The 17,792-nt window shown below is 40.9% G+C and overlaps 2 protein-coding genes and 1 long non-coding RNA gene across 11 annotated transcripts in view; 2 read left to right on the forward strand and 1 right to left on the reverse strand.

The window, feature by feature from the left end:
- The window catches only part of TMCC3 (transmembrane and coiled-coil domain family 3), a 250,306-nt gene extending 244,968 nt beyond the window's left edge, over positions 1-5,338 (forward strand). For all 4 annotated transcript variants that reach the window (XM_030548541.1, XM_030548542.1, XM_030548539.1 and 1 more), the window contains exon 4: positions 1,891-5,338. In XM_030548541.1, coding sequence (XP_030404401.1) covers positions 1,891-2,193 — 303 coding nt within the window. In that variant the 3' untranslated portion in view covers positions 2,194-5,338. The remainder of the gene's footprint in view (positions 1-1,890) is intronic.
- On the reverse strand, positions 632-12,687 carry LOC115644336. The gene is made up of 3 exons (XR_003998476.1): positions 12,593-12,687; positions 10,260-10,418; positions 632-956 (listed from the first exon to the last, which is right to left on the reverse strand). It is a non-coding gene; the product is annotated as an uncharacterized LOC115644336 (long non-coding RNA).
- An 83-nt stretch (positions 12,688-12,770) lies between these two features.
- Positions 12,771-17,792, forward strand: part of CEP83 (centrosomal protein 83) — a 39,865-nt gene continuing 34,843 nt past the window's right edge. For 2 of the 6 annotated variants that reach the window (XM_030548531.1, XM_030548534.1), the window contains exon 1: positions 13,450-13,633. The gene's annotated coding sequence lies outside the window, so the exon portion shown is untranslated. Of the gene's footprint in view, positions 12,791-13,444; positions 13,634-17,792 lie in introns of those variants that run through there. The other 4 variants (XM_030548533.1, XM_030548537.1, XM_030548536.1 and 1 more) reach the window with 4 other exon arrangements.

Genomic DNA, 17,792 nt, shown 5'->3' on the forward strand with positions numbered 1-17,792 from the left:
CCCACTAAAGTCAATGGGACCAGGATTTTACCTGCTAGTGTTTCATAATTTGAATGAATAAAATCCAGTGGATTCTATATGGTGTCTTACATCTACTGCTCTGTCATCACTAGAGGAATAAGGAATCTACTGATCTAATCTAAAATGCTCTGAAATGCAATAATTTTGCTTTCTCTGCTGGCTCTGTAACAGCAGTAAAATAACCCTATTCCCAGCTGTCTGCTTAACATAAAATAATGTCCAAATCCTTTCCTAGCTGAATACTAACATAGCATGGCAGAGCCCTATATAAATTTTGAATTTATTGTAGAAAAATGGTATAGTTGGTGAAAGCTGACTGAGATCCCAAATTATTAGTAAAACACCCATGTAGACTTGTGAATTATAAATACCGTTTAAAGATGAACTGAGAAGTTTTTAACCTATCAAGACCTTTTGTTCCCTGTGTTTCTCCTGCAAAAGTTGTTCACTTTATTAACGCCTAAAGTAATGAAAAGAAATTGCATTTCTTGTATTGGTTTATGTATTTAGCGATGAGAACTTTACCACAGTCAACTAAACACAGTAAATAAAGTAGAAGATTTTAAACAGATTTGTTTTGGAAAGTATGTATTTATTTACTTGTCACTTATGTTTGCACATATGTTGGGTTAATAATTGGGGGGTTATTTTTATTTAAAGAGCATTTAGTTCACCTTTAAACAACAGTCAGATATATACATTCGGGTTCAGAAAAAAAGAAACATCAAATGAGAAAAGACCAAGTCAGTAAGGGATGGGGAACTTAATTTCAAAATATAGAGATCCATCTACAGAAAGTATAAAATGATGATTGAAGAAAAGAGTAAGTCTGGATAGCTGTGTTTTGAGTGCAGGACATTTCCTAAAGATTAATGGCAATCCTGGGGTCTTGGTTATCCACTTTTCCCAGATGATCGGAATTTGTGATTTATTGTCTAAAAGAACAAGTTGGAAAGTGAATTATAATTACAGTATTATTTAGACAGCTAAACATAAAATATTAAGAGGACTGTATCTCTGTTTAAGCTGACATATTGATATTTAAATGATATAACTGTAAGCAAAGTTAGGCTGGAGAGTGGCCAGGGTGATTCAGTTTTATGTTCTCCAGAGACATGCATGCTCACAATGCATTTATGACATGGATCATTGTACAGTGGGTGGCATTCAAGAGAATGAAAGTGAATTTAGACCAGAATGGAGGTGTAAACCTAATGGGTCCACATTGCAGTTGATTTAATTGGTGTCACAGCAAGCCACCAGTTGCAATGGTGTATGTGAAGAAACTAATTTTGGTGCTGGTTTGATATAGTGAAATTACCGTGGTAACAGCTTACCCAGTTCTTCAGCTCACCAGTACAAGCTGAACCTCTCTAGTCTGGCACCCTCAGGTCCTCCTCCTCCCTACCACAGCTTGAACCCCGTGAATCAGCTGTTCGTGGCACTCTGGAAGTGCTGGGAGGGAGAAGGAGATGGTAAGCGCGGGGTCACCAGTGTGCATGAGGCAAGGGGGGAACTTGACACTGGTGGATGCTCAGCACCCACTGATTTTTCCCCATGGGTGCTTCAGCCCCACAGCACACATGGAGTTGATGCCTATGCCGGACCACAGATGTTGCCAGGTTAGAGAAGTTCAACCTATACATTCAGAAAACATGAGACACCATGAACACTGTTGTTCTCAACCAGGAAAAAATGTAAATGTTACACTTACGATAGTGTTGTCAAGTTTGATTATACTTCTATAATTTTTGTCAACAGTTGATTGTCTGCACAATGTATTTGTTTAAATAGTTTATACATTTATACTGGATGAGAAACTGTTTTGTGTAGAAATGTAGCTACACTTGTTTTCCTTTTTGTCTACAGGAAGCCTTGGAATCTTGCCAGACTCGGGTTTTTAAGCTGGAGTTCCATCAGCAAGAACAGCAAGTGCTGCAGTCAGAAACTGTGAATGCCAAAGTACTCCTAGGGAAATGTATAAATGTAATCTTGGCCTTCATGACCGTCATTTTAGTGTGCGTTTCTACCATTGCAAAGTTTATAGCTCCTATGATGAAGAGCCGTTTCCATATCATCTGCACTTTTTTTGCAGTGACTCTGCTTGCAATATTTTGTAAAAATTGGGATCACATTATCTGTGCCATAGAAAGGATGATCATACCAAGATGAATCCAATAGTCCGGCTCTTTCATTTTTTTAAAAGAAATGTGTGTGTACAAACTAATAAAATTTTTAATTTTGCAATTTAAACATGCAGACTGGATGAAGGCTATAAAAACACTTGAATGCTAAGGTGTAAATACTTCAATTTATACTCCCTGGCAGTTTTTGCCTATTCAATTATACTGTATGTAATTGGCTAAATCTATTATAAACTGCTCACTGGTGTAAATCTTCTGCCTTAATCTTACCAGCTTTCCACTTTACAAACCAGCACATCTACAAGAGGTCATGCTACTGGTGGTGTAAGAAACCTGAAGTGTATTGTGTCATTAACTAGAGTGAGGAGGAGTAGTGGTGGAAGTGCATTGTAATAGGCATGTACTTGCACCATTCCTATTGGATTAATTCAGTTGTCGAGCTTCCCATGTGAACCAGGATAGAATGGCTAGCTATATTTTACAATATTAGGAAATACCAGCCATACTTACAGTATTTCCTAATGCTAGATGATTTAACATCTGTGAATTAGAAAGGGGGAAGGTGCTTAATTACAATCCAGCACCATTTTCTGATGTTTCTGCCAGTAGGTCCTTACAAAGACAGATTCTTTAAATGTTATACTTTCTCAACAATTTGATATGACTAGAGTCTCTTGTGATACAGATTAGTAGGTATTGTATCCTAGAGCTATTCTTTATCATGTTTAGGAAATATATAAATGTAATAACATGCCTCCAAATATGATGCAGTGAATGAGTTATGAGAACACAAGGACATCTTAGAAAAATAAAGAAACTAGTAACCAGTGCTGATGCCACTATGTTGATTTCAGTACCTCTTCTGGTCATATTTCAAGCTTTGCCGATTGCAAAGGGAGAGCACATAAACAATTGTGTACATTTTTAACAGTCAGTTGATAAGCTCTCCAATGAACATGAAATAGATAACACTAGGCCCCAAGTTGCGTAGGAGTTAGTAATGCTGAAGGAAATTGGATGCTGAGAGTTTTTTGCTTCAGGGTTCCACAAGGGGATGTGCAGGAACCACCAGGTCAGCATGGTTGGGAAAGAATGTAAGTTTATATATTAGAACTAACCATGCAATGTCTTTTGTGAGAAATTCCTGAGAACAGTGTTTTAGACATCAGACAATAACACCACTATGAAACAGGTAGGTTTTTTTAAATATAATTTATTTTGCCTGCTCTAGAAACTACAAAATGTTTTTCTTGAAATCCTTTGTTGCCTGGGTAACCAGATATGATGTAAAAGAATATATGAAATAAAATACCAAGATTCTCCTCCACTCATATGAATCCAAAAACTGACAAATGTCTGGTTATTTAATTTAATATTCAGTGCTGTTTGCTTTTAAGATATGTTGTTATGACAGTATTATTGTTACTTTGGTTGCAGGGGTAATTATGCCTGAATTTTAATCAAGTGCAATAATTTGTATGGAAGTCTTTAGAAATTCTTACATGGAAAAAAGGAAAAAGCACTTTGTCCTTTCTTCACCATAACACGATTTATAATTAATCTAATAGCTTGCTGTGGCTTCAGGGGCTGAACAAAGAGCATGGCTAATGATGTAAATAATGATATAACTAAGACTTTAGAAAACTAAATTTAAAAAAAAGTCATTAAAGAAATCCTGATATCTGCAATGTTTTTGAATATAGAAAAGAACTGAATCCAGAAGGATTGTGATACTTGACTTGCTGCAGGCACAGGAAATTAATCAAATAGAATACACCCACTTTATCCTAACTGGACCCTGTTCAATCTTCCAGAGGAAGGTGGAGGAAAATAAAACAAAAACTTGCTGATAGTGGCATGACCTTCCATACCTCAAACTTAACAGTCAGTTTAACACTGTATATGTGAGCAAGAATTGCCATATATTCATCCAAATCCATTTATTCTCAAAGTCACTATTGGTATCCAAGTAGTTAGTCCTCTTTTCCTTGATTTCTGAAAGCAAAGAAATCCAAAAACTGATGACCCTTCTGAGGGGGAAAACAGTCAGTGTTATACCTAAAGTTTACCTTTTTCAATTTTCAGGCAGGTCTTTGTGTGTTCCTGTTGCTGTTTAGTTCAATGGGATCCTTATTCCTAATTCTTTTATGATGCCCATTTAGGTATTGTATGGATACATTACATTAAAATTTCATCCCCTAATCAGTCCACCCACTCATAGCTACCTCATTTATCCAGTTGATAGGCTGTGGAGATTACAAACTGTATCAGTTGAAGAGATTAAACAGATCTTTGAAAAACTTTGAAAAAACGTAGCTGCTCCTTTCTGGATTTACTCCAGAATTTGTACATCCTAACAGAGGATTTCCGTTGTTTTGTTTATATATCCTTTTGATGCAGCTTGGGAACCTTTTGGCCTTTACTGCATTAAACAATATATTCCCATCTTCATTGCAGCTAACATGAATAGTAAGTTATTTTGTTGTCAGTACTTTCCAGTTCTTTAGCCAGCAATTATGTTTTAGATTCAAAATCCTTTATGTCTTGTATTAAAATCCATCAGCCATTTTATAAACCATTCCCCTAATGTATTTAAATTTTTCTTACCAATTTATAACTTTGCATCTTAAAGTGAGTTTGGAGGAGATGGACCTAAAAGGAAGAGCCCCAGTACTGACTCTTGACATAATATGCTAGTGACTTCTCTTCATTGTAATCCATTGCCACCCTTTTTGTATCCTCCATTTAATCATTTTGATATTCCATTTATATACCTGCATTCCAGGCTGGACAATAGAAATATCAAGCATTGATATAGTACTTTTGTTAAATGGCTTACAAATGTCTACATATATGTAATGTGGATGCTACTTGTCAGTAGCTTTACTGAACTCAGGAAAACCATTTTTTAGTTTAGCATAATTTAGATACCTTTATTAATTTAACCTTGCTGATTCCAATGTAGAAACCTTGAATTTGTGACCCATTCTGACTGATCTGTCTCTGACAATTTCCAGGATCAGGATATAACAAGTTAAGCCTCTTTAACTATGTAAGATCAGCCAATCTCTCTCATAAGCAGAAAAATCTGTTACAGCCATGCTTTGGGTATACAAAGGCCATGGCTACACTCACACTTTACAGCGCTGCAACGTTCGCGCTCAGGGGTGTGAAAAAACACACCCCTGAGCGCTGCAAGATACAGCGCTGTAAAGCCTCAGTGTAATCAGGGCGGCAGCGCTGGGAGCGCGGCTCCCAGCGCTGCACGCTACACCCGTAAGGGATGTGGTTTACGTGCAGCGCTGGGAGAGAGCTCTCCCAGCGCTGCCGCTCCGACTACACTCACACTTCAAAGCGCTGCCGTGGCACCGGCAGCGCTTTGAAATTCCAAATGTAGCTATACCCAAAGACGTCTGTACTCAAGTAGAATATGGTAACTATCAACAAGTGATCTCCATGTAAAATGAGAATGTAATGGTCAAAGTAACTGTTTTACACTTGACTGATAAATCTGGCTGACTCCAAATCAGAAATAACGAGGTCTTACATAACAGATGCCGTACATTACCATATTGTCTTTGTATTGGAAATTAAAACACATTTAAAAATCACAAGACATTTCTAAAGTAAGAGAAAAGAAAATGCTTCTCAGTGCAAGTTAATACAGCCCTAACTACTCTGTCAATCAGGCACTTTCATCTTTTTAGGTTCCCTTCTGAGCTCTATCTAAAACCATACCAATGTTCCATTGGCTGTCGCAACCAATAGCAATTTCAAAATCTTTCTCCATGAGAACTGCTCGAATTTCTTTATGGATCTCAGATCTTCTGTCAAGTCTCCCCATCTTCTTCCCTTCTCTTTCCCTGCTGCTGTCTCAGTTCTTTGGTAATCTTTCCCTCATGTTCTATTTTAATATAAATTAAAAAAACTAATTAAAAATGCTTCAAAATACCATATTTTTCCTCATTTTTACTTCAGTAATTTGCATATGTCCTGTACTACATGCTGAAACCAATCTTCACTTTCCCAACTCTTCCAACATTTTGTGTTTTTTTTCTCATGTACCCTTAGCTGTGGTAAGCCAGGGTGTCTAACTTGTGTTAAGGAAGTGGAAAGTAGCCTTTAATATGCTCATGGCACTCAATCCCTTTAAGTGTATGCCAAACTCTTTGAAACTCCTTCTCCCAAAATATGTTGAATTCTTTTCTCTAGCTGATTCTGGCTGGCAATCAAAGAACCATTTCATTATGTTATGATCACTTTTGCCAAGTGTATCTTCACTTTCAAGATCCTTAGAAAGTTAATCATAATTGGTTGGAACTGAGTCTAATAACCCTAGTCATTCTGGTTAGCATCCTGACTGCCTGAGAGATAAACACATCTTTGAAAGCCCCAAAGAATTTGATGGTAGAATCCATATCTGTTGATTCCTGAAGAGTTAATTTCCCATGACAGTTACCTTCACTGTTAGTTTCACTGTTAGCTACCTTTCTAATTTCAGCCCATTGATCCAAATCAAGGGGTTTCTTTAGGGCTTCCCACACAAACCTAGTGAAAGATGCCCACATAAATTTAGTTCCACTGTTGTCCAAAGTCACTGATACTACTCTGACTGGATACTATCCTATTCAATTTCTTCCTGCCTTATCTACTATAAGTTCAGTCCTTCATGTAACCCAGTGGTGCTGCTTGTTTTATTAAGCTCCAGTTATACTAGTTCTGGCTTTTCATAGATAGCTATTGAATCTGGCCACTGCTTGTTTAGTATTAAAATGCCCAACATTAAGAAGTGGAACCGCTACTGGAATACTGTGTCCAGTTCTGGTATCAACATTTCAGGAAGGACGCTGATAAATTGGAGAGGTCACAGAAAGAACATTGAGAATGATTAAAGGGTTGGAAAACATGCCTCACAGTGAAAGATTCAAGGAGCTCAGTCTGTTTATCAAAGATAAAGTTAGGGGGTGACTTGGTCAGTCTATAAGATCCAGATGCTTAATGTATTTAGGCTCGTATTCTATTCTATATAGGTTTTCATACCATGCATATCACCACAGTATCTGAGCACTTTCCAGTAGTGCATTAAGCAACATGACTACACACATCTGTCACATTGTTTGTGTTCTCATCCTCTTCCCCAGAGGGAGAAGCATGTGGAGTTGAGTGTCGTGTTTTGGTAGGGTGGGTTTTTGTTTTGTCTGTTTGTTAAATATAGCTGTTGCTATGTGTTCATGTTTGAGAAGAAACGATCAAAGAAATGTGCCTTGCACTTGGAGTGGAAAGTGACAAGGTTTGTAGTCCTGGGGGAGTTTATTCCTGTCTCATACCATCCCTGGAGAAGGTTCTGTCTCCTGCATAGACAAGCTTATTGTTGAGAGTTGCATTGTGCCAGAGGAGTGAAGTTGTTGACCATGGTCTTAGTCCCAGAATCTTTTGTCTTTTAGGTATTCTGAGCCCAGGCCATGGAATGCTTCGAAGATAAGGACTGAGACCTTGAACTTGATTTGAAATTCTATGGGAAGCCCGCGTAGGGAGCAGAGGACAGATGTGATATGCTCATTGTAGTCTGTGTTGCTGAGGAGAGAAGCATTTTGTACTAGTTGGAGTTTCCTAAGTTCCCATTGATTTCAGTGAAAGTTAGGAGCCCAAATACCTTTCAGCATCTTTGCATAAGTACCTACATTGAAGAGACCTCTATTATCAAATCTCTGTTCTCAATCTAGCAAAGAAAGATATTACATGAATCAATGCCTGGAAGCTGAAGCTAGACAAACTCAAACTAGAAATTTTTAACAGTGAGGGTAATTAACCCTTGGAACAATTTACCATGGGGTGTGGTAGACTGTCCATCATTCAAAAGTTTTAAATCAAGATTGGATGCTTTTCTGAAAGATATGCTGTAGTTCAAACAGGAATAAATGTAGGGAAGTTCTATGGCCTGTGTTATACAGGATGTCAGACTAGGTGATCACAATGATCCTATTGGCTTTATAATCTATAATTTACAAAAATTTGCTAAACAAGCTAAAAATACTAAGAGGATCCAGAATCACTTAGTGTAAAATTTTTCAAAAGCGCCTAAGTCCTATTTTCAGACGTAACATGCCCTGAGACATAGGCGCCTAGATTTTATATTTTTTTTTAATAAGGCAGTTTTATAACTTCTTCCAGATAAACAAATATATATTCATAGTCAAAACTTGAAATACAGTAGACACAGACAGTGTCATTTTTAAATGAACTTTGAATGCCAACAGAATGAGCTTAATCTGGTAGTGAAGCAGAGTTCAGTTTAAATGAAAATTTTACATTAAAATAATGTAAGGGAAAAAGAAAATATTGCAATTTATTGAATTGCTTAATCACCCTTGAAGAACAAAAAGCACTATAAAATCCAGTTTTGAAGCCAGTAAAATCCTGTCATCTGCAAACAGAAGACAATGTACATACAGATTGCATGGGGACTTGATTGAATTGTCTTGTAAATTTGATTTTATTGCATATGTGCGGTGTACTAAGTTGTACTGTTGGTAGAAAGCGCTTTCTTTCAATAAATCTATCTCCCTTCCTTTTTTGTAAGGTAATGCTGACTAGACAGTACCGAAGTGTACTGAAAGCTGTTTATTTTTATTGACTGAAAATATTTGTGTCAGCATGTAACCTTTGTATCTCCTATCACTTTCATTTTGTGCAGCATGGTGTAAAAATGCATCTATTAATGTATGTAGTGTATTTGTATATTTCTTGGTGTGGTCATGATTGATCAAAGGTGCCATTAACATTTTTTTTAAAATAAAAGTACTTCAAATTTAATTTGCTGTTAAAAGTTCATTTTCTTACAATTATCATCTGATTAGTCAAATCCACCTCCCTATAGTGCTTTCTCTGTCCATAACTACATTACTTAATGGAGACCATTCTCCAGTTTCAGAATAGATGAAAACTATTCAGATTTTGATTTTGAGTGCTATACCCTGTGGGTGTCAAAAATTGAGATCTTGGATTTTATTTACAGCTATGGCTTGGCAGTGGTGTAAAGGACAGAGGAGGAACCACCACTAGACTTTTTGTTCCTAAATTCAGTGTGAACATGATATGTGGTGAGTTGGTTTAATTTTATCAAGTGTTTGGAGTCATTTGGGACTTTTTCTCTGGGCAATTGAAATAGAAGCTTGAAGTTTGTTTATTTATTCTAGTGTCAGAAAACAGGTTTAGGCACATCACCAAATATTACTACTGTTGAGAATATATTCTTAGAATGTTCATATTAAGTATAACAATTCTTAATTGAAAAAAGTGCTCAGGAAAGGTGTTAGACTGACAGCCTTTGGGACTAAGGTCATGTATACCCAGACCACATACAGCACAGACATAAGCAGTACCAGCAGGCCATTTTGCTCTGTGGCTGTGTATCAAACCTGCTGTTGAGGAAATGGGATAAAATCGTTTTCATGTCCAATCAATTGCTTCCCCTTCCAAGTAATGCCAGTTTTAGTGCTAGCTTTTGATGTGAATGTTAAGAGAATCAAGGCTAACTCATTTCACAAACTGTAGGTTGTCCTCAGACAGTAATAATTTTTGGATGCATGTTGGTGGCCCTGAGGAAAAAGTGCTCTACATTACTAACTATCTGACTCAGCCCTCATAAAGGGTTTTATATGCTTGTACACATAGAGCACCAAATTCAGCTTGTTGAAAATGAAAGAGGCATCAGCACTGGGGTGGTACAAAGCATTGATTATTTGTGTAGCAGTAGCACAAGGAGGCCAGGGCCCAGTTGTGCTAGGCAGTGTACAATGCCATTCTGTACAAGGATGAGGGTCCTTGCCATGGAAGAGTTTACAGTCCAAGACAACAGTTTGATACAAGAAACAGACAAGAGTATATATGAGGAAATAATTAGATGATGCTGGTCAGCATGATAACCAATGGCTACAGAAAACAATTGTCAAGTTTTGGTAGGCATCATAGCAGAGAAATGTCTTAAGGGGGTATTTGAAGGAGAACAACATAGTTATGCAGATATTTACAGAGAACTCCACCCACACATAACAAGGTTACATGTTGGAAAAGTATTTAAATGGCCAACGTAACCTGGGTTGTGGAGATGTCACTGAGGTCAGAATGTGGTGGGGCTGATGATGATGCACGATTCTGGTCCCCTTGATGTTGACACCAGTCCTCCCACTTCAAACACCAGTCTCCAGCAAGGCAAAAAGAACTGTACTTGACCTTTAGGTAGAATGAACAGGGCTGACAAAAAAATATTTTCCTTTTAAACTGAACATGTTTGATATGGAAATTGAGAGTAACAATATATACGGAACCCCGAGGCCTTTTTTTAAACAGGCATTTTTCTGAGAACTACACTTTACAGTCCTATAAAACTACTGTGCTTTGCATCCAAAACAAAAATCTTAACTTTTTAAAACAAAATCTTTGACTTTGGAAAAAAACTTAATCTGTATTCATGTTATTGTAGTATTACAAAATATTGCTACAGATTTAATGCTTTTCTTCCTAAAAGCTCCACTTGTTACCATTTTGCTACTGAAATTATCAAGATATTTATCATAACCTTATGATTATAAAATTCTATATAAAATCATACATTTTTACACGATTTCATCTAAAGAGAAACAAATATTCAACCATTTTTCCTAGACTTATTGTTCTTGATCTTTGGAAAATAATTGTCACATGTACTAGCCTTTTCCATATCTAGGATTACAGCAACCTCTAGGGGAACTAATTGTAACTGTAATTTTTTATGCAGATCTATAAAAACATTCTGGTTATATTTAACTTTGTTGTTGGTTGGTTGGTTTGTTTAATGGGGCTAGGAACATAAATAAATCACTCCTTGTGATATACAAAGTGAAGCCTTTTTTTATTCATTCCCTATAGAAAGGAAGGGCATTACTAGACTGGGATGATTAAGGACTTTTCTTAGTCAAAATAAATTTTTCAAAATATGTGAAAGATTTCATCAAAAGTATCTGATAACTGTTTTGACTGCTCTTACTGATTCATAAAATAGAAGTCCATTCAAATATAAATGAACTGGCACTATTAAGAATACTGTGAATGTATTTGTTCTTGTTAAACAGTTGTGTAATGGGGCACTGGCATTAGTAACATCCACCTGCCTTTATGATCTGGAGTTAGCATTGTTGAATACAAAATATGATGTATAGCTATCACTTTACTTGTCTGAAGTATTTAAAAGAGTTAGACACTGCAATTGTCAGAAACTGCTTCAAACTGTGTAAATTTACTTTAATTACAACCATTTTTGTATGTTTTATTATTCCCTTCTCTTACCCCAGAAGCACATTTTAGGAATTAAGGGATTCTGGGTCTGAAATGTGGTATAATAGCTTGAACTTGTTTTTCAGTATTGTCTGCAATGCATTTTGCACATTTAGTTTTGTTGTTCTGCAGAGGAGTTACCATGAACACAGGCATACAGCAGCTGAGCACTTTCACCTATTTTCTTTCATTGTCAAACACTTCTGCAATATAAGCAGAACCAGAAGAGCAAATATACCTTACCATGTATACTGTATTTAATGCAATAATTAACTGAAGCAGTGTTTCCCAAACTTGGGACGCTCCTGGCTAATGGGGGCTGCTGGAAGCGGCAACCACTACGTCCCTCGGCCCATGCCGCTTCCAGCAGCTCCCATTGACCTGGAGCAGTGAACCAGGGCCAATGGGAGCCGTGATCGGCTGGATCTGCGGATGCGGCAGGTAAACAAACCGGCCCGGCCAGCCAGGGGCTTTCCCTACACAAGTGGTGTCCCAAGTTTGGGAAACATTGAACTAGAGGTATATACTGCAGTACTGCTGGAAGTACCCTGTTGGCATGACCTTGCATGGTGCATGTGAAGTAACACTGCACAGGAGGGGGTCACTGTTTTCAAGAGCTTGACCGCACACTGGTGGGGATGAAGTGGGGAGTAGGGTTACCATATTTCAACAATCAAAGAAGAGGATGGGGGAGCTCTGCCCCCATCCACTCCCTCCCACTTCCTGCCCCCTGACTACCCCCCTCAGAACCCTAACCGCCCCCTGCTTCTTGTCCCATGACTGCTCCCTCCTGGGACCTCTGCCCCTAACTGCCCCCCCCAAACCCCACCCCCTACCTAAACCTCCCTGCTCCTTGTCCCCTAACTGCCCCCTCCTGAGACCCCTCGCCCTAACTGCCCCCCTCCGTACCCTACCCACTACCTGTCCCCAGACTGCCCAAACCCTTATCCACACCAACCCCAGACAGACCCCTGGAACTCCCACACCCCATCCACCCATTCCCTGCCCCGACAGGCCCCCGCAAAACCACCAACCCATCCAACCCTCTCCCTGCTCCTGTCTGCCCCCTCCAGAACCCCCCTGTCCCTTCTCAACCTCCCCCGCAGCCCCCTTACCCTGTAGGCTGCCGCTCAGAACAGCCTGTGGGGCGCCGGACTCCCCAGCTGAGGGTACAGCCCGGTCCCGCCCCCGCAGAGTGAAGCGGAGCAGCCCGCTGGCCAGCACGGGAGGGGAGGAGCTCGGCGGCGCAGCAGGTGTAGTGACGGATACTAACATCAGGCAGCAGTTTAATACAACAGAGCTTCTAAACCTCTGTAAGTATCGATGTGCTGCCGGCAGCGCTCTCCTACGGGGCGCAGTATCCTTCACTGTACCGGAGCCCCATGCGAGTGGCACTATCCGGCCGGCTGCCCTGTCAGCCGCACCGCGCTATGCACTGGGGGGGGGGGGATCCCGAACATTTTTAGATCTTTACAAATTCCCCTGATGCTATTTTTAACCCCCAAAGCCGGACACGTCCTGGAAAACCCGGACGAATGGTAACCCTACAAAAGGGCATCGCTCCCCTGCTTGATACCAGGCAAAATCCTGTTCCGGTTTTATCCCGAGGCCCGCGGATAAAATCAGACCAGTGACCGCCTTCCTCTGCACCCCTACGGGGGGAGGGTGGCGCTTCCTCCAGCGGAGCTGGGGTGACCCGACTCCTGGGTGTAGGCGGTGCCGCGGGGGGCGGACTGGCAGCTTTCCCCCCGGAAGGGGCAGCGCGGGCGAAAGGCTGGCGGGGCCTGTGGGCGAGGAAAGCTGCGCTGAGCCACCCCTGCGCTGCCGCCGGGGCGAGCCTACGGGCTTTCAAGGGGCGCGCGAGGAGACAGGAGCCGGCCGCGGGCAATAGAGCGGCCAGGCAGCGCCCTTCCCACTGGGGGCGGGGCCCAGGGTTCGCGCGCCTCAGGCGCGAGCCGGTTTCCAGGGCACTCTCGCTTCTCGCTCAGCGCTTCCCCCTTCCCACGAGGCTTAGCGGCGTCAGTCTTATTGGGAATTCCGGGACGCTGACGGGTCCCGAGTGGGGTCACAGGCGGGCGGTATGGGGAGGGGGCGGGGCGGGCGGCTACAGCGGGAGGCGAGGCGCCATTTTTAAACCCTCTTGGCGGCTGCTCCGGGTGAGTGAGCGGGTGGCTCAGGCCTTTGCGTGGCAGTGTCCTAGTTGCCCCGCAGAGCGGTCTGGTCTCTGCCGCGGACGGGGCTCGGCGGTTGGTTCGCGGGTCGCCGTTCTCTCCTCGGCCTGGCCCCGCGCCTGGCGGCTGCTTCCCCCACCCCCGTGCCTGGCCCTGCACAGGGCCTGGCCCCAGAGCTCCAGTCCCGGCCTGACGGGCGGCGGCCTGCCCGGGGTGAGCGGCACAGAAACCGGCTGCGCTGGGCGCACGTCTCCCTACTGTGCTGCTGGAGCCCAGGGGCTGACAGCCGCGGGCACCTGCCGCCACCGCTCGCTTCAGGGTGCGAGCCGCTCACGCCAGCTGTCGTCGCCTGACGGGAAAGGCCCCCGGGCCTGTGCATCGGCACGGAGGGAGCGTCAAGGCGAGGACCAATGACTTGGCAACCGGCGAGAGAAAATCTTGTCAATTGTGACCTGCGGGTCGGTGGGCGTTGAGTTCGCTCATCAGCCTGGGGGCGGGGGGTGGATACAAATCTCATGCATGTTTGTGAAAATGGCTTAGCTCCTGTAAGGAGTCCCAGAGGTTACATCAACACAACTTGGGGCTGGTCCACACTACGGGGGGGGGGAATCGATCTTAGGTACGCAACTACAGCTACATGAATAACGTAGCTGAAGTCGAATATCTAAGATCGGATTACTCACCCGTCCACACCGCGTGGGATCGATGTTCGCGGCTCTCCCTGTCGATTCTGGAACTCCGTTGGGGTTGATGGAGTTCCGGAATCGATATAAGCGTGCTCGGGGATCGATATATCGCGTCTAGATGAGACACGATATATCAATCCCCGAGCAATCGATTTTAACCCGCCGATATACGGCGGGTAGTCTGGACGTAGCCCTAGTTGGTTGCAGTCGCTGTAAGGGACACTTGTTTTTCTAGTGTAACAGAAACTAGGAAGTTCCCTAGGGTATATCACCGTATCAGCACTATCATACTTATCTATTGCTTCTGTGGTGGCTTTAAATAGCCCATTGCTGTCTGAGAGCCATACTTCACACACTGTTAGGAAAGAAGTGGCTAGACTGTTGAATTGAGATTGGCGTCTCTCTTGCAACATATGTAAGAGATTTATGAATATTTTCCAAAAGGGGTGAGGTAATATCCTGGGAGGACAGGGCTACAACTACGCTGCTTACAACAATGTATTGATCTGTGTCAGAGTTCCTGAGTTAACTGCATGTCCAACCTCTTTGTGGCCTCAAGACACCCCACTTAGGTCACAGGCCTCTGGCGTTCATCTTTCTCTGGGTGCAATCCCATGATTCGCTTCCTGCAGATTGGGCCTTAGGGTGCAGACCTTTGCTATTTTTTGTGATCACCTCATTAGGTCTGACTTCAGTTTAACACCTGCATTTCTGTTCTCTCAGGCCAATGACAGTTATCCAGTAACAAGCCAGCTTTCATAAAGCGAAGTACTAGTTATTCAGAACAAAATGTTTTAACAGAAAACATATCTTAAAGCAATAAACAGCTTATATGAACTGACATACTAGGTGGTCCTCCGTCTTCCATATGGAGACCCTGCTAGGCTTAAAATATTTAACAGCCTGTGTCAGTTCTTGGGTGGTATCCCTGTCCTTTCTCAATCAGGTGAAAGGCTTTCTGCTAAGGTCTTTGAACCAGGTCAAACCAGTCCATGTGCTTTTTCCCTAGGAGAGTGAAACTGCAAAAAGACTTGTTAGCTGGATTGTTTCAGTACTGGATATTTGCATTAATTACTCCCCATTGTCTTTAATTCTTGAATGAAGCATTCTTTATCATACCCACTTAGCCAGGAATACAGTCACGAACAAGCCCATACAGATACATCTTACATTTATAAAGTTAATACAGTAGTATTTGAATATGCCACAATTCCATAGCATTATGTCTGTCCCTTCTCAATATAATAGGTGTTGGATATTCAAATATTCCATAGCATCTGTTATAAAAATATTTATATAGGTATTTCTACTGCATTCCTCAGTGTGGCATCTAAGAAAGTTACAGATTTTAGAAGTAAATACAGTATACCAAAGAATCTTCTATATCTCTCTCCATTCGCTGTTCCTTGTTGGTGGGTGGGTGTGTTTGGTTTTGGTTTTTATGGGAAAGATAGGTCAAATCAATGACTTTCATGGTGGTTCTAATTTCTCCGAGTAGTGAGTTCCTCAGTCATTGCCAGAAGAGCTGTGTTTCCTGCAGCAGAGAGTCTTATTCTTTTAGGCTGATGGTAGTACTAATTCACAGTAACACAGGTGTACTGAGAGATCATGGGAGGTGATCACAGGGAGGTGGTATTGGCTTTGCATTCTAGAACACTGAAATAAGTAGGTAAACAGATTATCCTGTACATTATATGAAACTACTGTTAAACTTTACACTTACAGTAATAACTGAAGAAGAGGGTGGTGTTTTTTGTTTTTTTTTAATGTCTGATACAATTAGCTGACACAAGGCAGAATACTACTTGTCCTGTTCTGCACTGGCCAAAAATTATGTTTAGCCTTGTTATCTAACTTCATTGATCATACGAGTGTTCAAATATGGTAATATTTTGTAGGTTAGACCAGGCTATAGTAATGAAAGCAGAGCCTTGAATGAGTTATGCAGGTAATCCTAAACATTTGCCATTGAACACTGAAACCACCATTATATAACTTGGTTATGTCATATAACTCAGAGTGATGCTTTGGAGTTTTCAAAATTTAAATTAGTATGATTACATAATTTTCTCTAAATTTAGGTTGACTTACCATAGTTACCATTTACAACAGCTAGTAATAAAAATTCTATCAATATATTTTTAAATAACAATGTTTTTAAATAAGATTTTTTTTTAAATTAATGGTGATATGGTGACTTAAAGGCCTGATATCTCTGAATTTGCCAGGACTTGAAGCAAAGATTGTAGTCGATATTAAAAAACAAAAAAACCAGACACATTCTAACTCTCTATTTAAGTGAGAGGGACAATAAGGGACAGAATTAAGGTGGTTGGAAGTTTAGCAGATAACTTATTCACATTAGCCTTTATTCTCCTCTCTAACATTATTTTAAAGTTAGATATTTAGCGTTTTAAAGGGATACATACACTCCTACACCCCTTGATCGAAGAATCAACACTCATTCCTATTGGTGTACACACGCAGGATGATGTAGTAAAAGGTTTTACTACATCATCCTTTGGGATGGCTGTTTTAGTCAATCACAATATGCCATCATATACTCTATATGCCAGATATTTTACAGAAAAACTATTTTTAGAAATGCTTGAGTTTAAATTTGAACTATATAAATATTTCATATTCCTCTTTTTCTAAAGTTAGATGACCTTAGTTATAATAAATAAATATGTACAGTCCTCAGAGGGAGAGAGAAATTATAACTAATTATAACTCTCTTTAAAAAAAAAAAATCCTGAACTCTGTATGTATTATCTAATCATGTTGTGGATTTAATGTATGATTTATGGCTATAAGCAAGTGTCTTCCATTAGCTGGAAGTGATGCTTGCCTTACTAATGTAGCCTTAATAAGGCAATTAAATATTATCTACTTATCCAAGAGTGAATATTGCCTTTCCTGGAGCATGCACTAATGTGATTTGGTGAAAGAAATACCGTGTTGGGGTGGCAAAGGAAAGAAACATTTTGGCATTTTTTTTTGTTTTTATAATGGTGATTTTGGATGCGGACAAATTGAGAGTCCTGTGGAAGGCAATGAAAATGATCAGGGAGCTGGGACACATGATTTACGAGGAGAGGCTGAGGAAGCTGGGATTGTTTAGTCTGGGGGGAGGGGGAGAGATTCGATAGCAGCCTTCAACTACATGAAGGGGATTCCAAAAAGGATGGAGTTTGGCTGTTCTCAGTGGTGGCAGATGACAGAACAAGGAGAAATGGTCTCAAGTTGTAGTGAGGGGAGGTCTAGGTTGGATATTGTGAAATAGTTTTTCCTTAGGAAGGTGGTGAAGCACTGGAATAGGCTACCTAGGAAGGTGGTAGAATCTCCATCCTTAGAGGTTTTTAAGGCCCTGCTTGACAAAGCACTGGCTGGGATGATTTAGTTCATGTTGGTCCTGCTTTGAGCAGGGGGTTGGATTCAACCTCCTGAGATCTCTT

Source organism: Gopherus evgoodei, chromosome 1 (assembly GCF_007399415.2).
Source record: "Gopherus evgoodei ecotype Sinaloan lineage chromosome 1, rGopEvg1_v1.p, whole genome shotgun sequence".
Classification (NCBI taxonomy): domain Eukaryota; kingdom Metazoa; phylum Chordata; order Testudines; family Testudinidae; genus Gopherus; species Gopherus evgoodei.